General features: G+C 39.9%; 2 protein-coding genes across 3 annotated transcripts in view; one reads left to right on the top strand and one right to left on the bottom strand.

Annotated features, from left to right (window-relative positions):
* The first annotated feature begins 293 nt into the window (after positions 1 to 293).
* Positions 294 to 5,690, top strand: LOC146473075 (mannosyl-oligosaccharide glucosidase-like). The gene is made up of 3 exons (XM_085118941.1): positions 294 to 673; positions 2,503 to 2,758; positions 3,710 to 5,690. Exons 1-3 carry the CDS (start codon positions 297 to 299, stop codon positions 5,588 to 5,590), a joined length of 2,514 nt encoding a protein of 837 aa, XP_084975067.1. The 5' UTR covers positions 294 to 296; the 3' UTR covers positions 5,591 to 5,690.
* Positions 5,691 to 7,257: 1,567 nt separating this feature from the next.
* LOC146473074 (small ribosomal subunit protein mS39-like) overlaps positions 7,258 to 20,180 on the bottom strand; it is a 31,810-nt gene continuing 18,887 nt past the window's right edge. Inside the window, exons 17-31 of one of the 2 annotated variants that reach the window (XM_085118791.1) lie at positions 19,534 to 19,623; positions 18,527 to 18,634; positions 17,851 to 17,879; positions 16,715 to 16,815; positions 16,046 to 16,127; positions 14,565 to 14,655; positions 14,025 to 14,107; positions 13,393 to 13,457; positions 12,775 to 12,843; positions 12,280 to 12,324; positions 12,010 to 12,073; positions 11,259 to 11,353; positions 10,275 to 10,315; positions 8,820 to 8,881; positions 7,258 to 8,395 (exon numbers count right to left, since the gene is read on the bottom strand). In XM_085118791.1, the coding sequence (XP_084974917.1) occupies positions 8,387 to 8,395; positions 8,820 to 8,881; positions 10,275 to 10,315; positions 11,259 to 11,353; positions 12,010 to 12,073; positions 12,280 to 12,324; positions 12,775 to 12,843; positions 13,393 to 13,457; positions 14,025 to 14,107; positions 14,565 to 14,655; positions 16,046 to 16,127; positions 16,715 to 16,815; positions 17,851 to 17,879; positions 18,527 to 18,634; positions 19,534 to 19,623 (1,034 nt within the window). In that variant the 3' untranslated portion in view covers positions 7,258 to 8,386. The remainder of the gene's footprint in view (positions 8,396 to 8,819; positions 8,882 to 10,274; positions 10,316 to 11,258; positions 11,354 to 12,009; positions 12,074 to 12,279; positions 12,325 to 12,774; positions 12,844 to 13,392; positions 13,458 to 14,024; positions 14,108 to 14,564; positions 14,656 to 16,045; positions 16,128 to 16,714; positions 16,816 to 17,850; positions 17,880 to 18,526; positions 18,635 to 19,533; positions 19,624 to 20,180) is intronic. The other variant, XM_085118792.1, reaches the window with a different exon arrangement.

The following is a 20,180-nucleotide window of genomic DNA, read 5'->3' as shown; positions in this document are numbered from 1 at the left end:
TCTAGGAGGAGTAAAACAAGCTAAAGAAACCCTAACTTTTAAAAGGTAGTCCCCCCATTAGTAACGTAAAACATGTTTATTTAGCTTTGCAATGCGAAAACAAATTACAAAGGTAAAAAGTTAAAAAAAAATTGACTAGGGGGAGGAAATAACGGGCCAATTACAGTAGAAAACAGTTATAAACTGTGTTTGCAAGGCCAATGGGGGGGGGGGAGGGGGGTGGGCAGATTGAAATTCACCAGCACGTTGACGGATTAGTGCCCAGTTCCTTCCAGCCGAACTTAACACTCGGTCATATGGTGGCAATATGGCGGATTCTTTGTAGAAAGTTTCGTAGCGTTTTTCTATTTTTCCGCTTTCTTCGTTTTTGGATTTTGTCAAAAATGGTTCGGCAGAGAAAAGGGAAACATGCCGTAGATTCTACAAAAGATCACACTGATACTTCAAAATTCACGCGGCGACGGGGAAAGGAATCTTCCTTCACTCCATTTCTGTTCCTAGCAGCTGTTTTTGCTATCCCTTTGTGTTTATTTGGAGTGTACAAACTGTGGAATTACCAATTATCCAAACGTCTTTACACGCCACTTAATGCACCGTTAGTTATAAACAAGTCTGAGAGTGATATGAGCCGCTTCTGGGGAAGTTATCGTTCAAATTTGTACTTTGGAATGAGGTGAGTGCATCAAATTTAAGGCCCTGTTCAGACTAGGTGCCCGTGCCAGGGCCCTGTACCCGGGCACTGAAAAGAACGTTGTTTAGACTCCTTGGTGTCCAAGGGGAAATCGTGATCTCGCTCATCCTTTTAGCGTTCGCCATTTGTTTGCTGTAGGGCAAGTACAGTACTATCTGTTGAGGTAGTGACCGTCCCCAGGCATGGTACCCAGATTTTTGCTTTGGCACAGACAAAAAGCTGCATTCAGACTAGTGTTTGGACTTGGGCACTTAGTCTGAATTGGGCCTGAGCTTCAAATTTAATGATGTTTAAATTTAATATATTTTTAACATGTCCATGTTAACAAGGTGTTCATATTGAGGGATTTATTTTGGAGAAAGCTCATGAACATGGAGCAAGAATGCTGTCCTTAAAATAAGGTGTTCAAATTATGCTGGAGTCTGGGGTTTGACTGTACTCCCCAGTGGATTTATTTGGCTGAAGTTGGTGATAAAAGAAGAAGAAGAATAGTTTGATGGAATTCAGTTATAATAAAGACAAGTGCCACATGGGATAACACATGATGGACCATGAATACAGACTTGCAGCCATTGTTCATTATACAGTGCTTTTCTATATGGATATGTTCTCCTTTACAAAGAAGGGTGATATTGGACGTCAGTATTTAAATACATCTGCGGAATGCCCATTTTATGTTTGAGGAGGGCTAGGAAGTACAGAAAAATTGCCCAGCCTGTTATCCCTTAAAACTAGTAATAATCAAAGATTAGGGAGTGTGTTCACTTGATCTCAGGTTCTCTCTCCTTTGCCAAGTTGGTGATGATGTCATCCACCCCTGCAAAATCTGCGGGGGTTGCCAGATACACATCCCAAGATCCATTCAATCAACCAATGTTGTCCAATACAATCTTGACCTCAGGCTGTATTATGAATGCATTCTTTCTTTGTCGAATGTATTTCTCCTTTCAGTATTTCTCCTTTAGTGGTTGCCATCAGTTCATTTGCAACCTCACTTCAACCATGCATTCCTTGAACTGTGGATTGTGCACTGTGCATACCTCTGGGTGCAAACTGTTACCAAGGATACACCAGCTTTTCTTGACCTCTGAATTAATTAATTGAGGGGCTGTTTGATTTTTGGGAAAAGATGGGGCTAGGTTTCTTAAGAAATCAGAAAACCTTAAATGTATACATGTAATTTAAGGTTTTTCCCTGCTTTCTTTGAATAATTTGCTGTAATGTTCAACATATGGTCTATGACAGTTCATTTGAGAAACAAGTCATCTTCTTTCCCCAGAATTTTGTCACATATTTGGGAAACTAATAAACCAAAGCAATGTGTAGTTCATGGAAATAACTATACTCCCTACGTACAGCAGCTTTATATGTGGAATTAATATTTTATATTTTGTAACTTAGATATTCTTTATTAATTTTAAATAGTTTTTTTTTAAACTAAATTGTTATCAATTTTGTAAATATACAGGGCTCCTCTTGATACCAGGCTCATTGCTGACTGGGTCATCCTGCCTAAACAAACTTACTTACTTACTTACACAGAATGGAGGGGGAGGGTTTCAAAGACCAAAAGACAGAAGGTAAATTGGAATTTCCACAGGAGTAAGGAGTAATAGCAAAATATCCCTTATCTTCTGAGAAGAAAATGTTTTGCTGGAACTACACAATCTGTCAAAGTGAACCGAAGGTGACAACATACATGAGCTGTTTGACAGACATGTAATGTTTGAAGTGAGGACAGTATGACTGTTTATCTTTTAAGTTGCTGTAGTCCTTGAATCAAAGATCTTGTTTTTCTGTTATCCTCACAGAACACGAAGTCCTCAGTCTGTGATGACAGGGCTGATGTGGTTCCCTCTGTATTCACCTGACGGACAGCTTACCATTCGTCACACCTGTGAACAGTCTGATGGCCTCCACAAGTATGGCTGGCTTAAACATGATGGCACTAACTATGGATCACAAGAAATAGTTGATAAAGATTTTGTATTAAATACAGACTTTGTGAAGAGATTAGGTGGAAATCATGGAGGGGACTGGACTGCAAGGATTTCTGGAAGGGAAATGGTTGGTATGGTTTTATATTCATGTACTTTATGCTCAAGATCTAATTGAGCATAATTAATTTTTTGTTGAGTGTCAAAAAAGCAAAACCAAACTATTGGCTCTAACTAATGACGTGCACAAAACAAACAACTCAATGAAGTTATCAGAATTTGAGGCAAGTTCATGTAATTAGTGTCAAGTGTAGAAAAATACATGGTCATTGACCCGATGTAAAAATGGCTGGCATTTTAATATTCTTTTATTTGCATTGAAATTAGCCTGACTGACCTCATTCTTGAGTTCAAAAATCCAAAGAATATTTTACCTTGAGCAAGGCTAGTAGGGCTAATTTGAATCCAGACAAAATAATTTTTAAATGTAATTCATTTTTGTATAGGGTCTATACATGCTTGGTTTGGATTTAACTCCTAAATGGCCAAGCAAATGCAAAATTATAGTTTCAACATTCACTTGAAAGCCACTGTAACACTTTAAATAAATCATGTAATTCTTTCATCTTCTTAATTACCCTTTGTTGTTTCCCTCAGTTGTAAAAGCGAATTACGAGGACAGCCCCCTCCTTACAAAAAATGCAATGTAAATTCGTGACTTTTATGATTTCTAACATTTTTTTTAAGTTAAGTTTTTGAATCTGTTAATAGCAAAGCATATTTTTGCGATAATGACAATTTAAAGTCCTGCTAGCCTTGCACATAATTAGAATTTTCTTGTATTGAAGTGTGCCAGCTAAACTCAAGGTATGCATTTTTAAAATCAGTTTGCAAAGAGGAGGTGGAGTCTTCAAAAGTAATTCAATATTCAATGGTCTTCATACTGAGCTATGAAGAGCTGTTGGAACAGGTCAAGAGTTGATCAGGATATCAGAACACTTCTCACGCTTAACGAGTGTCCAGATTTTAGACAATTATAACCTTCGCCTACTCATCTTTTAATCTTCTCTCCTGTTTGTAGGGCAACCCGTCCCAAGTGGTGTCATTACTGTTCTACGCTACTCATGAAGGGCAAGCTCAGCTGCAGCCTGTTATCGAGAAAAACACGCTAACAGCTCTGCGAGGCCGATCAGCTGAACTCGGTTCATTCACATTGCACTTTGCTCGGCCACCCAAAGTAATCTACTCCTCCTTCCTGGCTACTCATACGCCAAACGTGCACTCAGTTAAGGATGTTGTGATGCAGAATTTGCGAATGATTAAACTCAAGGGTGCTGGAAAAACGCAGGTTCTGGGGTTAGCTGGTCATGTGACCAGTCGTGACCAGGAAGGACGCGAACTGCCATTGAACTTCTTTGTTCAACAATGGACGCTTCAGCTTCCATTCGAAGTAGACGTTGCATTTGAATCTGGAAGTTTTCTAACTCGAGCGGACAGGTTACTGGGGCCATCGTTTGCAAGTCATAGAGACCAGTACAGCTCTCAGTTTGACAGGAAGTTTGAAGAGAAGTTCTCTTTGATGGCCAAAGGCTTTAGTAGAGAGGAAGTACAGTTTGCCCAGGCAGCCCTTAGCAACATGGTTGGAGGGATTGGCTATTTCTATGGAAGTTCGAGAGTGATATCTCGATATTTTAGGGAACCAACAGATTACTGGAATAGCCCTTTGTACAGCGCAGTTCCTTCTCGACCGTTCTTTCCTCGTGGATTTCTGTGGGATGAAGGTTTCCATCAACTGCTTATCAGCCAGTGGGATGAGAACATCAGTAAAGACATCATCGGCCATTGGCTGGATTTGATTAACATTGAAGGCTGGATTCCCAGGGAACAGATCCTCGGTGATGAAGCTCGAACGAAGGTGCCGTCGGATTTTGTTGTGCAACACAACGAAAACGCAAATCCGCCAACTTTGATTCTTGCTATCAAGTCGATGGTGGATAAAGGTGTCTTGGATGAAACATATCTACGAAAGATTTTTCCTCGATTGAAGGCTTGGTTCAACTGGTTTAACACCACACAGTTGGGAAAGCTGCCGTCAACCTACAGGTGGCATGGACGAGATGCTAAGACTGACAAAGAGTTGAACCCCAAGACACTCACTTCCGGTCTGGATGATTACCCGCGCGCGTCACACCCTTCAGATGATGAAAGACACGTGGATCTGCGATGCTGGATGGCATTTGCTGCTGGATTAATGGCGGATATTGCTGAAGCTGTTGGCGAGAAATCAGATGCTGTGCTTTACCGATCCACCAGTGACTTTCTCTCTGACAACAAACTGCTCGACAAGTATCACTGGTCCCCCAAAGCGGAGTCATACAGTGATTATGGAAATCATACTAAATTTGTGAAGCTTGTTCAGCGTGCTATTCAACCCTCGCAACCAGGCAGTCCAAAGAAAACGGTTCGTATTGTAACATCCAAGCAAGGCCCTTCTCTCAAGTATATCAACGCAGTCGGATACGTCAGCCTCTTTCCGTTTCTGTTGCAAACCTTGGACCCAACGTCACCCAAGCTCGAAAAAGTCTTGAAGGATTTGAAAGATCCAGAGCGGCTGTGGAGTGAATTCGGGTTAAGATCTTTATCCAAGAATGATCCTATCTATAAGAAATACAACACTGAACACGATGCACCTTATTGGCGAGGAGCAATTTGGATCAACATCAACTACTTAGCGGTTAGAGCTTTGAATTACTATGCCAGTACCACAGGACCTTACCAGAGCACAGCTAAAGAGATATATACAGACTTACGAAACAATCTGATCAATAATATGTTCAGTGAGTACCAGAGATCGGGCTTCATATGGGAACAGTACGATGATATATCGGGACACGGGAAGGGATCGCATCCCTTCACGGGATGGTCCTCGCTTGTAGTACTCATGATGTCAGAGCATTTTTAAAACTATTTTCTTATGGTATTACTACTGTGAGGAAAATTTGTCTAGTTAGTAGCAAAATTTCTTAATTTATGAATAAAAAATAATAAAAAGGTGGAAAAAAACAACCATAGTGTGTATTGTCGTGACTGGAACACGAGCCACAGGCAGCCCACACAGCCTGCGTGATATCCGTTGGCCAGTAATATGACAAGGATTGGTGTACCACCATGGGTTGAGATACTTGTCGATTACAGCCAGTATTTGTTATGTTTGCAGATATTTATTTGTACACGTGGGTAAGGAAACAGACTACGATCTAATCACCTAGTTAGACTTTTTACTGCCTGGCACAACTACCATTTTAAAATCATTCTAACGTGTTGGAATCATTGACTTCTTTTCACCTGCCATTGTTATCCAGTCTGAAATTTATATTAACCAGTTGCAATTATCATAGGCTTAAAACTAAGTTTTCATACGTTATTGACGTCTGCGCTCTATGACTGTTTGTGCCGAAAGAGTATTTACACGAAGTCTGCATTGAACGCGAAGGAAAATGTTTAGCTTGGCGAGGAGAATTATTTTCATACAATGAAGTATTATTTTTTTGCTAGAGGCATTGGATTAAGGGCGATTTAGACGGTACGATTTTGCCTACGATTTGTCGCATGCGACACGCTTACGCCGTGCCTACAACACGAATCGCGTCGTGTAAATCAACCTACAACATCCTTATGACAGACGCACACAACACGAAAAATGTCGTAGGATTTTAAAACATGTTTTAAAATCCTACGACAACCGTAGGTAAAGGCAATGTTGAGTGGCGAGAGTTGTGTACGATTTTTACATGACGCAAGCAGCGCGCGCTCTAGAAATCGCATGCGACAGTCGTAAGAGAAAATCGTACCGTCTAAATCGCCCTTAAATCGCCCTTTAGGATACCGTGGAAGAAAACCAGGTTCGACTGCCGCTCGTACTGCGAGCTCAACCCTCGTATGTCAAGTGGAAGGTAACAACTTTTAGTTAGGTTTTCTTGAATCCTGAATAAAGTTTTATTTTAAAAGCTCTCCTGTACTAGTTGAACACAGACAATCAAGTGATCTGCGCAAGGGAGCAAAGCAATTTGTTCCATGAAAAGTATGAATACTATATAGTGGTCAAGGTTAACCTTCGAGCATGAAGCAACTTGTACTGTAAACATGATTACTAGTCCATCGTCACCCCTAACAGTATATCGTCTATAAACCCGGGTATCAGACCTTCCTAAGGAGGGGGGGGGGGGGGGGTACCCATTCATACACCGTGGAAGGAAAAGGAAACAGTGCTAGGTATCAACCATTAATCTTCAGATCTCACATCCAAAGCGAAACCCTTGTTCTCGGCAAAGTATAGGGGCCTAGTAACAAGGCAACACGATAGCCACTCCACACTTTCAACGTCTTATAGACGTGAAACTTTTAGACCATATCCTGAGGCATGATCTGTTCACCACCAAACAAGACGAAAATTTAGCTTCAACTCTGTAAATTTCATCCATTCAAAGTCCATAATCCCATTGAAATGCACTTGTTGTCGTCCCATCCCAAATAATAACTGATGTCCTTTTATAACTGAATGAATTGTGAAAATCTGCCAAACTGAAGTCACACTGCAAGGCATCATGTCTCAGAAAATGAACGCATTCGTTGTTTTAAATTTGCTTTTGATTCGTTTTCTTTGACAAGGTGGGTTAAATATAGGCAATGTTCTTTGTATAGCTTGCGGGATGCAAAAGTTCGACAAAACAGCTTCTGTAAACGCCTCTTTCCTCGCAAATGCACTACAACAATAGTGCTAATAGAGCGGTTTTCAATTGTGTCGAAAGTAATTTCGCGTTTGCTTTGGTTTTGCTTTACTAGACTCTGTGATTGATTGGCAAAGTTTGCGCCATTTTCTCAACCAATAGGAAGCCAAACTAAAACAAATCGTGCTTGGCCGCACGCTTTTTCCCGCGCTTGACGCAGGTTACATGTATTTGCTTCGAGTTCTAATTGGCTGATTGTGCTGATTACATCTGTTGCGATAGGCCAGAGAAATTACTTTGGTTTTGGTTTCACAACACTCAATTGAAAACCGCTCTTAATGGTCATAACAGGAAAAACAAGGGACGGTGTAACAAACATTGAAATGTAAATGATGGACACAAGAAATCACTTGGAACAGAACGAAACTTTCTAATTTTCTGGTACGTGTCCCTTTATCTTGCACGCGGCTGGTTAAATATGTAAGTCACGACACCTTGGCAGTTTAAAAAGCTAATTTCCGTGATCGCACCGGGGAAGTGGTTGAGGCCTTCTTCTGACTTGCTTAAGCAAGCGTAATGCAGGAGGCCAGTTCGCGAGGAGCACCCGTGGCAGGAGACAGAGGTGGTCTCCAAAATAGTGTTTTGGGTAGCTGAAGGCTTCTACGTTGGCCGTTTGCCGCTACAGAGACCAGTTCAGCAGATTCTGGCAAACCAATCAATCACAAAATACTAAGGGCGGCTCTTTACGATCGTATGCCGTTGGGACTCCTCCGTTAACAGTTGAGCAGACATCTGCCGGGCCAACCACTGTGAAGAATAATTTTACAAGTCACGTGTAGAAATTTATCTCTTGTAATTTCTTCATTGCCAAGTGTTTCTTGGAAAATTGCTCCGAAGCGAATTGTCGGTCACAAATCCCCTGTCTTCAGGAAATCTCTCCGTGCTCTAAAACAGTGCGGCACTGTTTGTTCACGTTTCCTTCCCCTGTACTTTACTTATATTTTTTCAGCATCTTGTTCCATGGGCCGTCACTAGTCGATCTGAAAAGATCAAATGTTGCTCATTGTAATTTGAGATAAAAAAGAACGGTTTCTAACAGAAGGAAGATCGTTTCATTCCAGTTCTAAACACCAAGAAATGGGTTGAAAAACGGCTTCACTTCCATGTTTGGAAATCGGATGAAACACTCTTTCGAATGTTTCAATTAAGACTAGTTTGAACCTGATCTAAAACAGTAAAAATTGATCTCATGAAAAGACTTTTTAAAAAACTAAATTTTCGGCAACCTTCAGTAGCCTTCGTCAGAGTTTGAAACTCTGCCACAAGAGCGCCTGCATTGGAGGCTGGTAAAACAGCAGTATTCGGTGTTCAACAACGAAGTTGAATAATGCTATAAAACGGGGAAAAACAAATAAACAAACAAGAAAGGCACGCGAGGGATTACTCGGAGAAAGATAAATGTACCAGATCAACCCCTTCAGTTTTCTCCTCTTGCTTGACGGGAAAATACTGTCTTCGTCGTTCGTCTGGCATAAGAATAAAAGACAACAAAATGAACCACTAAAGCATAAGAAAGGTTCAACAAGCACCACATTTTGAAAAACAAAACGTTACGAGATGCCGTTGACAAATGACAAATTGCTTTTCTGAAAATAATGTTCTTGTGTAGTCGTACAACGAGACGCTGGCTCTACTCCGTTCAATGGCACTGATTATGTTCAGCAGTGTATTTCAACACAACTCAGCAAGCGTAGCATTCGTTCAACAGCATTCGCAACATTTGCTGGTCTACGTGTTAGCTTAACAGTGAGAAAATTACAGTTTTATCTATATAGTACATAGCTGGCGAGGTTATAAGTGCTTGACATAGCTAATTTACTGAAGTATAAAATATCTTTAATTTTAAGTCCAAACTCAAAATGGTTCTTTTAGTGAGTTTTCATCTCAAGAATAAAAAGTAATTTACAAAAACATTTTTGGGTTTGGACTTAAATCTTACTCCTCCGGATCCATCAAAACAGACAGTAACGGAATTTCAAGTCCTTTTATGTCGAACATGAGAAAAATAGACCTAGTTTGGAATACAGCGAGTAACAACGTTGCTAATGCAAACCAGAGATTTATCGTTCAAGGCCTTAAAATTTCAACAAACGTAGTTAACAGACTCAAGAAATATCTCCGAGTTGTCAAATGCACTAGACAAAATGAGGCAGCCTTGCATGTCATCAGAGGATCCCATAACTCCGCTGTAATTAACATAACTAAGGCCCCGCTCAGACTAGGTGCCCGTGTTCGGTTCTCGGGTACAGGCACTAGTCTGAACATAGCTTTTTATCAGTGCTCGAGCAAAAATCTGGGCACCGTGCCCGGGCACGGGTACCACCTCCAAAGGCAATACTCGAGTACCGTTCCTGGGCATTAGACTGAACAAGATTTTGTCAGTTCCCACGCCTTTTCCTCATGTCTCCCTACCATACGATAAACAAAATGACGGGCGCTAAATTGACGAACGAAACCACGATTGTTCCTTGGGCGCCAAGAAGTTTGAACAGGGCCGTTTTCAGTGCCCGGACACAGGGCCCACGCACGGGCACCTTGTGTGAACAGGGCGTAACGTGCAAGCTCACTAGTAGTCTCTCGAGAGACGCGGAAGAGCGGGCGAGACGAACGAAGAAACGTTCCTCTCTTTCGCGTCTTCCGTGGTACACCGAGAGCTGGAACAGGCTAGCTCACTAAGAAAAGAGCGGTGAAGAGTAGACGAAATTCGGCGTTGTTCAGAGTTTAAAAGATTATTTAAAGGCATTTTTCTTTTTTTTATTTTCACTCGTTAGATAAAAACGTAGAAGATGCTTCAGTGTCTTTCTAGTTAAACAAAGGTGTATTCATTTGCCATTTGGCCTGTCTCAGTGCACAACTTACCGAGTGTTGACATATCACTAAACAGTATGTCTATTTGCCCCCTAATAACAAACAAAACAAACAATTAACAAAAACAGTTTCAATCCAGTTCAGGTTCAACTCATTCCTTTTTGAGGAATTAAATTAATTCTTTACTTTATCCGAAATCGTAAGTTGTAAAGAACCTAGTTCTCAAATATATCAAGTTACTTTCACTCTTTACGCAGTTAACTTTTCAAAAAAATCTACTGGAAGCGTAAATAACGTCTTTATGAAGTTGTAAAAAGACAAGCCATCTCCGCTTTAAAACTTATTTAACTGTAAATTAAGGTTAAAGTGAGATTATAAAGCGATTAATAGGGCTAGTTTTCCATGTTCCTTTAAAAACGACCACGCATGTGCCCCAAAATTTATCAACTAACAGTAGTTATCACCAAGCAGGTAAATAAGCTTATTGCAGCATGTTTTAAAACACAACAGTTCTAGCCAAACTTGCGCCGGTTGCACGTTTTCCCGCACTTAACGCTGGCTGCTGCTGTTCCTGTTCTGATTGGTTCATTGCGTTATATAGGATTCTTGTGATTGGGCAGATATGAGATCATTCGACAAATGGTTGGAACCGCTGAGCGCGTTAAAGTAAAAACCCGCATATAATTTTCGAATTTTCGAGGTCAGGATGAACAGGTTCTTATATTTTAGGGTAGTTTTTCACAATTCAGGCTGATTAGGTTCTTAATAGGTTCTTATTTTTCAGAGGTTGTCGTAGTGTAACCATTGGCAGAAATATTGTACTACTAATTCAAAATGGTTTAGCACTAGTGAAATCTAGTGAAAATCCAAACAAATGTAAATCAAAGAAAACATATACACAATAAGTTTTTGTCAGAAGTTTCTCACACAATTAAAATCCAGAGAATTTGACCATCAAAATTGGAATGATTGTTTAAATGCCAAATTTCAGCCTATAGGTTCTTATATGCGGGTTTTTACTGTACCAATATTTACCTTTTGGCGGTAGGAAGGTTACATTTACTATAGATAACAAGTCGTCTTTTCCTGTTCAGGTTGTATCCATACTTGGCCATCATCTCAAACACTGTCTGTCAACAAAATGCAATTCAAATCAATGCCGACGATTTACGTTGATTTACTGAATTTCTCCGAGATTAAAATATAGCTGGCAGGGAAAAGCAAATAAACATCGAATTGTTCCATATGGTTACGTGTAATGTTAAGGGGTCCAAACTCTCAGGTACGTCTCGTAATGAAGTATTACAATATGACAATTCAAAACATAGATACAGGGAGCAGATTCTTGCTTAGGGTCCATACACAAATTAAGCTAATTAAATTGGTTTTCCTCTATCAAGTGTCATGAAAACTCGGTCTGTACCAGATTTTTGTTTTCGCGAATGAGCACCACTTGAAAACAACAAATGATCACCAACACACACGTCAATCAATGAGTCGCTCGTCTTCATAGAAAATGTGTCTGAAACTCCCCAAGAAAAATTTTGAAGGCGTTTCGCGAAAACTTGTCATGCTCTGGGGAGGAGCAATTTTTTGCAGGGACTGAAAACTGCGTCCGCACTTATAGAACGCAGTAGTGTTTGCTCTTTGTAAAGTAAAGAACCTTTGTCTAGTGGGTATGGGCCCTTAGCTTTTGAGTGTGCATGTGAATGGAATCGTCTAGTGCGACAAGCTACCAGTATTCTCCACTGGTCTGGGAGACAATTGGACTAAGTTTAACACTCACCACAACTTTGGTTTCGTCCATCTCTTCACTAGCCTTCACTAAAATGTCGTTTAGGGCGGTGTATCTGAAAAGAAAAACTTACCATTGAGTAATTTGCCTAATCATTTGGATTAAAGTAGCTTGTCTGTCCACAACAAAGATAAGAAAAGGCACGGGGAGCAAGTGCTTTTTTCAACAGCATTCCACCCGGATGAAAAGTAATACTAGTGGCCGCGTGAGTAACCCGTGGTCCTTCATTTTATTAGTAGAGTAAATGACAATTTCACTTACGTTGGAATGGCGATCCTGTTACTCTCGAACATTTCCAATGCTTTCCTGAAAGGTCAAATTGGATTTCATATTTGAAGTCTTCAAGATCATGAATTTTTTTTACTATTTTTGCCGTTGTAATCTGGATAAGGTACTGGTTTGACAATGTTGGGTTTGAAGGAAATTACGTCCTCAGTGTTCGTGTGAACTATTGTACCTGCACTCAACTTACACCTATGTATGCCATAGATCGATCGATCGACTGACCAACTAATCAAATCAATCCTTTATTTAGCGTGGTCATCAGATTTACCTATAACACAGCAACTGTAAGTCAGTTTCTAGCAGGTCAAGGAAGATGACTGACTGAATTCACGGAGTAAAAGCATCAAGTTTCGTTTCAGCCCCGTAAATTAACCCCTTATTTGATGGTTGTTTTGCAAGATGTTGTAGTTACTTTCCCAAATCGAACGGCGCAGAGTGAAACGATTTGGGCGAAACAACTTCAAGACTCACCAGGCGTCCTCCAGCTGATCATTTCTACAGTACATCCGAATGAGCTGTGTGATGATAACATGAGTAATCCTACAACACACAGTGGAAAATTAGTCGGTTTGTAATTTATTTGAAGAATTTAAGCTGACCACCCTGTTGTATAATTATCTTTGGGCCCTCCATAAAATATACACGAACTTTCGCGTTCATTCTTGAAGCGTTTATTTCTGCGACCTTAATAAGCAGGGTGTTATTGTTTATCCTGAATCTTATCTTGCAAAGGCGGTTTTTTGCTTTCAGTATACTCTGATCTTCGAGTAAATCTTTTTTTTTTGTTGTTGTTTTGTTTTTAAATTCACCACAAGTTTGACACAATCAACGTTGCTTTCTTCCACAAAATATGACAAAACCGCACTCGAATTTCCTTCATTTGAAAAATTTTCCTTCTCCACCGCACGAATTGTTTTATTTTGAACTCCTTTCATTTCACTTGGCGCAAATTTAAGTCGCGTTAAATTCCTTTATACTGAGGTAATCTATATACTGTGGGTAACGGTTTATACACTTTGATAAACCCGGCCAGACAGTTCTAATACTATCAATTTTTACTGACGGTACAAGAATAACAAAAACACGTACTCCAGTTGATACTTCTTCATCCAACGTAAAACATCAAGCATTATGTCAAGGTTTGCCTGGAAATGCTGAAATATGAAAATACAGTTTATACAGCAACTGATTCAACGACGGAGTAACCACTATTCTAATATGACTCAGATGTTTCCTGGACAAAACTGTGTGAGGAGGTTCTCCACACGGATGGAAAAAGCCTTGCCACTTGACGCGGAAAGTTTCAGGAACTTCCACCCAAAACTTTTAGCTGAAAGCACCCCAGGCTTCCTAAGTGAAACATTCAATTATTAATTCTAAGGAGCTACAGACTACAGGAACGCTTTTTATGCGTAGGATTGGTTCAATGAGCAACTTGTGGTTGTGGTACTGAAGCTGAAGATAAAGTGAAGATGTGAAATTTGACAAACGAGGGAACACAGAAACGCGGCAACAGAACACAGCTGGGTGTGGGTACTGTAGCTTGACCCAGACCTTGACCGGAAGAAAACCCTGCTCGCGATATAAAACACACATTAGCGACACGTTTGGGTTCAGTGAACGCTAGAGTCCGTCACAGCCCCGGGTTTTTTAAAGGTCTTTATTTTTTCGTACTCAGTTTCCGCCCTGCTTCAAGGCTATAGTGACAGTGCACAACTAACCTTAGGATCAGTTGTTGCCCCCAGTGCTCTGAACATAGCGGTCGCTACGGTCGTTGTCAACTGGACCCGGTGTTTGCGCATGTCTGTTCAGAAATATTTAATAAGGTTATCACAAGACAATCGATTTACCAATAAAATAAAGCTATGCCAGCAACATGAAATACGCCGGACTTAGATAAAGAAGAAACCGATAAATATTTTCAGTTTACAAAGAACACGCTACCTGACTGAAAAATAGCACTAAATACAGGGCTGTCTACTAACTGTGATAAAGTGTTCTCGGCTTATGCACAGCGAGGCTAGCGAACCCTACAATGTTCAAGATTAAAATAGAACTTCGAGTCTCATTGTTGACTGCCATACAGATGTTTTGACTAAAAGTCTGAGAAAATAGCAGTTCATCGCGAAGACACCTCTTGGCTATTTTTTCTTGACATGGTCACCTATCTCATATTTCAATAAAAATAAGAGGCTTTTATAACTAGAGCGTCCAAAAATAAAGTGAATGGAATGACTTGTAATAAGAGGAAGGTCAGTTACCTTCATATAATCCTTTGACCACTCCTACATTGTTAGTCCTGCTTGCTAAGTTGAACAGAGAAGTGTAAATGTGTTCCTTTGGCCTAAATTTCTAAGAAACAAGGAACTTGGTTACAAGGCTATTCCGCAAACTTTGTCTGAAATTAAACCTACAGAAAAGTTAGTTAACGTACGTATAGAATCTTTCAAACATTTCAACTCAAATAATTCAATAGCAGAAGCAAGATTTGTTTTAAAGAAATTTCAAGGAAATCCGAAGCAAACTTTAAGGGGAAATATGCCAGGTAAAAATTCACAAACAGAACAGACACAAGGAAGAAACAATAGAAACACAGCTCTCGGGAGCCGCTTTCCCCCATGAACCCTTTCAGTCCTGTTCACCTCACTGTTACATGTTCTTATGGTACTCGTTGTCAGAATTTGTTTACATCAAGACATCTTTGCTGATCAGTCATTTCCATTTTTTCTCAGTCATAACCTGCATATTTGATGGCGTTGTCACATTGCAAGCCGAAGGGGATTTTAAGATATCTACATCGCTCGCAGCTTAACTCGCCATTATTGTTTGCTGCTCAGTTTTAATTGAACGTATTCTGTGTATTTTGATCACTTAATAATTGCCGTTAGCTTTTGTGGTGATCCTGTCACTATGTGTTTTCTGCGATGTCATGTTTAGGCTAAGCAAATAAAGTAGAAACTAAAATACAGTCAAACCTCCCGTAAGCGACCACCCAAAATGTCAAGCCTAGGTGGTCGCTTACGAGAGGTCAGACCACAAGGGGTCTAAATTTTGAACTCATTAGCATTAGGTGACTCCAGAGATTTAGTAGTAAACTTTCCAAAATTATACTGCCAAAGAATTTCAGTATCCAAGTTGATGGTTTGCCTGTGATAAATTACCTAATACGGCGAATGGGACAGGTCTATTTCGGGAAACCTGGTACCTCCGATTGCGACATTCATGTCTCCTGTACTACCCAAGAATATACATGTGATAATGTCGCAAAGGCAAATTGTCCAACTCCCGACAGGTGATAGATATGACGACGTATGTGACAAGTGGTCGCTTACGGGAGGTTAAAACCAAAAGAAAATTGCAAACTGTTATCTCGAAAAGTGGTCGCGGACGCCTACGAGAGGTGGTCGTAAGTGGAGGTTCGGCTGTACAAAAAAATTAAATACCTCCTACTAACCGAGTTTGAGGTCCGTACTGTAAGTTACGGACCGAGTTTTTCCCCCTTGATTTATGGCTCAAGTGTAAAGCACGTGGGCCATAAATCAACGGGAAAAACGAGGATCCGTAGCCTACAGTGTTGACCGAGTAAACAAGGTTAGTAAGATATTATATCTCTGAGGTTAATTGGGCGGGCGGGAAAGGAAACTTTCAAATTTAGCGGGCCATATAGTGAAATACGCGGGCCCGCTAAATTGACCAATCACACCGCGCGTAATTAGAGATAAATTACATTAAATTAACTTACATGAGGTACAAATTCTCGATAGTAGCTGTAAATGGTAGAAAAATCAGCCTCAGCTGATGTGAGAGCCAGAAGAAATGCTGAGCTGCAAAAAAGAGTTTTCAAAATAAACATTCTAACAAAAGAACCAAAAGCATAGTGTACAGCATTACGTTTTTGTTGGAAACAAACAAACAAACAAACAAAAAAAAAAAAAAAAAAAAAGAAAGGCTTAACGAAGTCACTTTGATGAGGATAGAAACGTTTTTACCGCCTGATCGTGTTCATCAAGTGATGATCAACTGGTTTGCCCAAGATCGCACTGAGTGGTCAGCTTTTTTCTTATCTGTATATATATCTTCCTCTTAAGCTAAGAGAAGCACTAAGACAGAATCTACGGAAACTTATCTTGACGAAATAGAATGGAGGGCGGCTTTACGGACGGTTGTGTTTTTCCCGACGAAAATCTCATGTATTTTCTCGTACTTTAGCCGCTTAATAAGGACACTTTTCTGTGACCGAAGTGAGACACTCTCATGCAAAGTTAACCTCGGTTTACGGACACTGATTCAGTGCGCCCTGTTGGAGAATGAAGACTGTTTCGTGCCCCATTGGTGTTTGTATTAACCGGCTTCCACTGTAGATGGAACAAGCATGGAAAGTTTTTTTTTTTTTATACGATGACATACTCACTAGAAAGGACCATGTTTTGCACCAAGATAAGACGTGTTGTTTTGTTTCTGAACTAAATTGTAAATTCGTATGGCCAGTTTGGCGTCCTTGCAAAGAAGTGCCTAAAAAAGAATGACAGAATTCAGCTAGAATAATCCAAGCAACTAACAGTCTACCAAGTGGAAATGGAGGAGGGGAGCTATCCGACTCGAGGCTAAGGTGTATAGACCAAGCTCACACAGAGCGACATCTTTTCTCGTTCAGTCCGACCTAGAACACAGTCAATATTCTTTTATCATCATGACCAATTAAAAACTGTTTAAAGTTGATTCAGAGGGTGTGAATATCAAGACATGCTATGAATTTCTGGAGTGCAATTCACTTTAATGCTGTTTGTTATCCATGTGTGGTTTCAAGTCATAGTTTAGATCACTTAAGCATGACAAAATTGTTTCAATATCGTATTGCGTGGGACCTTCTGTGTTCCTTTCAGGGCCGTACAGCTTTTTCCGGCCCCGCTTGGGTGAACGCATACGTTCCTCATACGGGGATTTCCTCGATAACTTAGCAACGAAACCGCGCCTGGACAAAGGGGTCATATGAGAGTTAAATGATGGACTCCAAAACTGTCTGGCGGTGTGTGCTACATTTTTATTCCTCTCCTAATGGATTCCTTTCCTATGTCAAGCTCCATTTGTAAAAAAATAACCCACAATGCCCCTAACGACAAATATCCAAACCCAACGACAGCGGATAAGAGTTGGCGGTCAACTGACACAGTGAACTTTTGTCACCTCTCCCCTCAAATCTGAGCATATTCAAACTCTACAGAGTAAACGGGAGTCAGCATATTCCAAAACAGCAGAGTTTGGCTTTCGTTCCAGGTTGATCGTCGGCATTTATCACCTTTAAAACAAAACTATGCTGTGTTCCATTTTACTGTATCTCTGCTTTTGGGAATAAGGGCGCTCACGGAATTTTCCTTGCAAAGTTTGTGACTGACTATCTGCATCAAATGAAAGCTGTTTAAGGCTGTCTAATTGGAATGGAATAAGTATAATTATTATATTGACAGGAATAAAGCTTAACCACCCCATTTCAAAGATGTAATAGAATTGGGTTTTATTTTTTAGAATGTCTTCAAGTACAAGACTTACCGCGCTTATTGCTGAGCGAAAAAAGAATGCTGTGGAGACAACGGAAAGGGAACAAAAATCAGTAAGAATGGCAATTACTGTTATTTCATTGTTTGTTATAAGCGGCCTAACACAATTTGGCAATTTGAGGCAACATAAAGCGAAATACAGTGTTTGTAGTATTTAACTCACGATAAAACACTTTTTTTCTACACGAAAGGTAAGCAGCATAGCTTTTGGTGTAGAGTGTACAATATTTGACATTTTTAAAAAAGGATCGATAGTAGTGCAAATTAGAATGTGTATGCCAAACAGGCAAGATTGACCACACGCCCTATTACAGGAAAACAACTTGAATTCCCGAAAAATATAGATTGCGTTTGCGGCCTTAGTCGTTTGTTTTTTGATGCAGTTCTTAATGTGCAGCGAGCTTTTGTCAGTAGCACAGTAAAACTGTTATTCCTAAAGCTCTTCGTTATTTGTTAGTTACCAGTCTGTACATCACTATAACTATTCGCCATCTTCAAGCAAGCGTAACAGAGGATTTCCCAATCCGGTTTTTTGTTCACATTACCCTTGGAGCCGTAGGAAATAGTATCGGGTACAAAGTGTTCAAAGAAAATTCTATGATCAGGTCGGCACAATACCGTTCAAATAGATACACGAAAGGCTAATATTTATAACAAAGAAAATTTACCATCTTCTGGGTCTTTCAGAGGCGGTAGCTCGGGTAATGATTCCAGATGTGTGATAACTTTGTTTAGTATCATTGGACTTACTAATTTTTTTATCTTCCTCCGCCAGTCTTAAAGAGACAAAGTATGTGAATAAGTGATTCAATTTATTTATTTATTTATTTGGTTGGCGATGTTGTTCGACACCGCCGGCTTTCATGAGCCAGTTGGCCACAAATGACTCACAGTAGTGCTACCCGTGTATCCCGTGGTTTTTATCTAAAATGAGTCAAGCTATCTTGGACTGCCCCACGTTTATCTTCTCTTGTTACTATAAATAAACCATTCCATTCCTCATCGATGCTCAGCAGCTCTCCCTAACAAATCAACGGTTTTTGGTCCAATTTTTCCCGCTGTTTCAATTTTTCTTTTCCTTAACATTACCATAATGTGGAACAAAGGAAAATACAATTCATGGTTTGTAGTTAAATTCCAGAACAAACAAAAATTAACCACAGCATGTAGATAAAACCATTGTATGGGGACTGGATAGAGACAGTGACACTCACAAGAATAAAATTTAATGGTATAGCCTCTAGACCTCTAATCTTCGGTAAATGTGCGCGACGTATCCGCCAACGTTTGCTTGCACATGATATTCAATAGCCATTGGTAACTCTAAAAACCTCTTAAAGAGGATTTTTAGTAATTATTCTATGTCTTCTTCTTCCCAAATATGGCTTATTTAATTGAATGCACCTTTAGAGACAACGCAGTGCCAACAATTGATATGCAATATTGACCAAAAAAAGTAGATTGAAGAGGCATTGAATAAATAACTTAATAATGATGATGATAGTGATTAAAAATCAATGATTAAAAAATGCTCGTCTTCATGATATTGTCATTCTCCCACCCCAGGGAAAAATAATTTGAAGGGACGTGTTCACATTAGAGGGACGTTTATTTGAGAAAAGGCATAACACAGCTAACCTTCAGCACTCGGACTTCCCTATCCCACTTAACTCACCAACATTTTGTGATCGCTGCATTTTCTTTTTTTCCCAGTGCTGAATATACTCTGCCCGTAACAACTGATTGTAAGATTCCAATGAAGGCTCTGAAACAACATCAACTGATCAATCATGCACTCAACTTATTAATCATTCATTCATTTCTTTAGTCAGTCAGTGGTCTGGTCTCTGAGGTTCCATTACCTCACATGGCACCCAGAGTCCTATTTCATCACCTTCCTATTAATCCCAATAAAGTGGGTAAAGTAAATCAACCAATTTGTTTGCTGAGTTAATACCTTACCAGCGGTTTGTGGAGAGGTCAGTGACAGGCCAGTTTAAAATAAGCAGTATAATTATAGGATATTAAGAAAAGTCATTAATAATTTTTAATCCCATTCACCTACCAAATCAATGCTCAGATTACAGAGAATACATCACATGAATGCACTACATATTCTTCATAATTGAAGGGTTTTGTACAAAGGGGCATATATGATGGTATCTCTTTTTAGCTAAAACCCCTGTTTCAAACATGCTGAAACTGCTTACACTTGCACTGCAGATTTTGTTGGCCTCCGCTTTAGTGCAGTGGCAGTTTCATGTGATCAAATCCTTCAAAGTTCAGCCTTTTTTAAATAGGGAAAAAGAAAATATGGATCCA

Source organism: Pavona decussata, unplaced genomic scaffold (assembly GCF_977016875.1).
Source record: "Pavona decussata unplaced genomic scaffold, jaPavDecu1.1 SCAFFOLD_95, whole genome shotgun sequence".
Taxonomy (NCBI): Eukaryota; Metazoa; Cnidaria; class Anthozoa; order Scleractinia; family Agariciidae; genus Pavona; species Pavona decussata.
Note: the sequence above shows the minus strand (reverse complement) of the source record. Positions and strands in the feature narration are given on the sequence as shown.

Excerpts from the sequence above, each read along its gene's own strand:
- LOC146473075 (XM_085118941.1), top strand. The coding sequence starts at position 297 with ATGGTGGCAATATGGCGGATTCTTTGTAGAAAGTTTCGTAGCGTTTTT. Across the intron at positions 674-2,502 it reads AATTTGTACTTTGGAATGAG|AACACGAAGTCCTCAGTCTG; the intron begins GTGAGTGCATCA and ends TTATCCTCACAG. Across the intron at positions 2,759-3,709 it reads GGATTTCTGGAAGGGAAATG|GGCAACCCGTCCCAAGTGGT; the intron begins GTTGGTATGGTT and ends TCCTGTTTGTAG.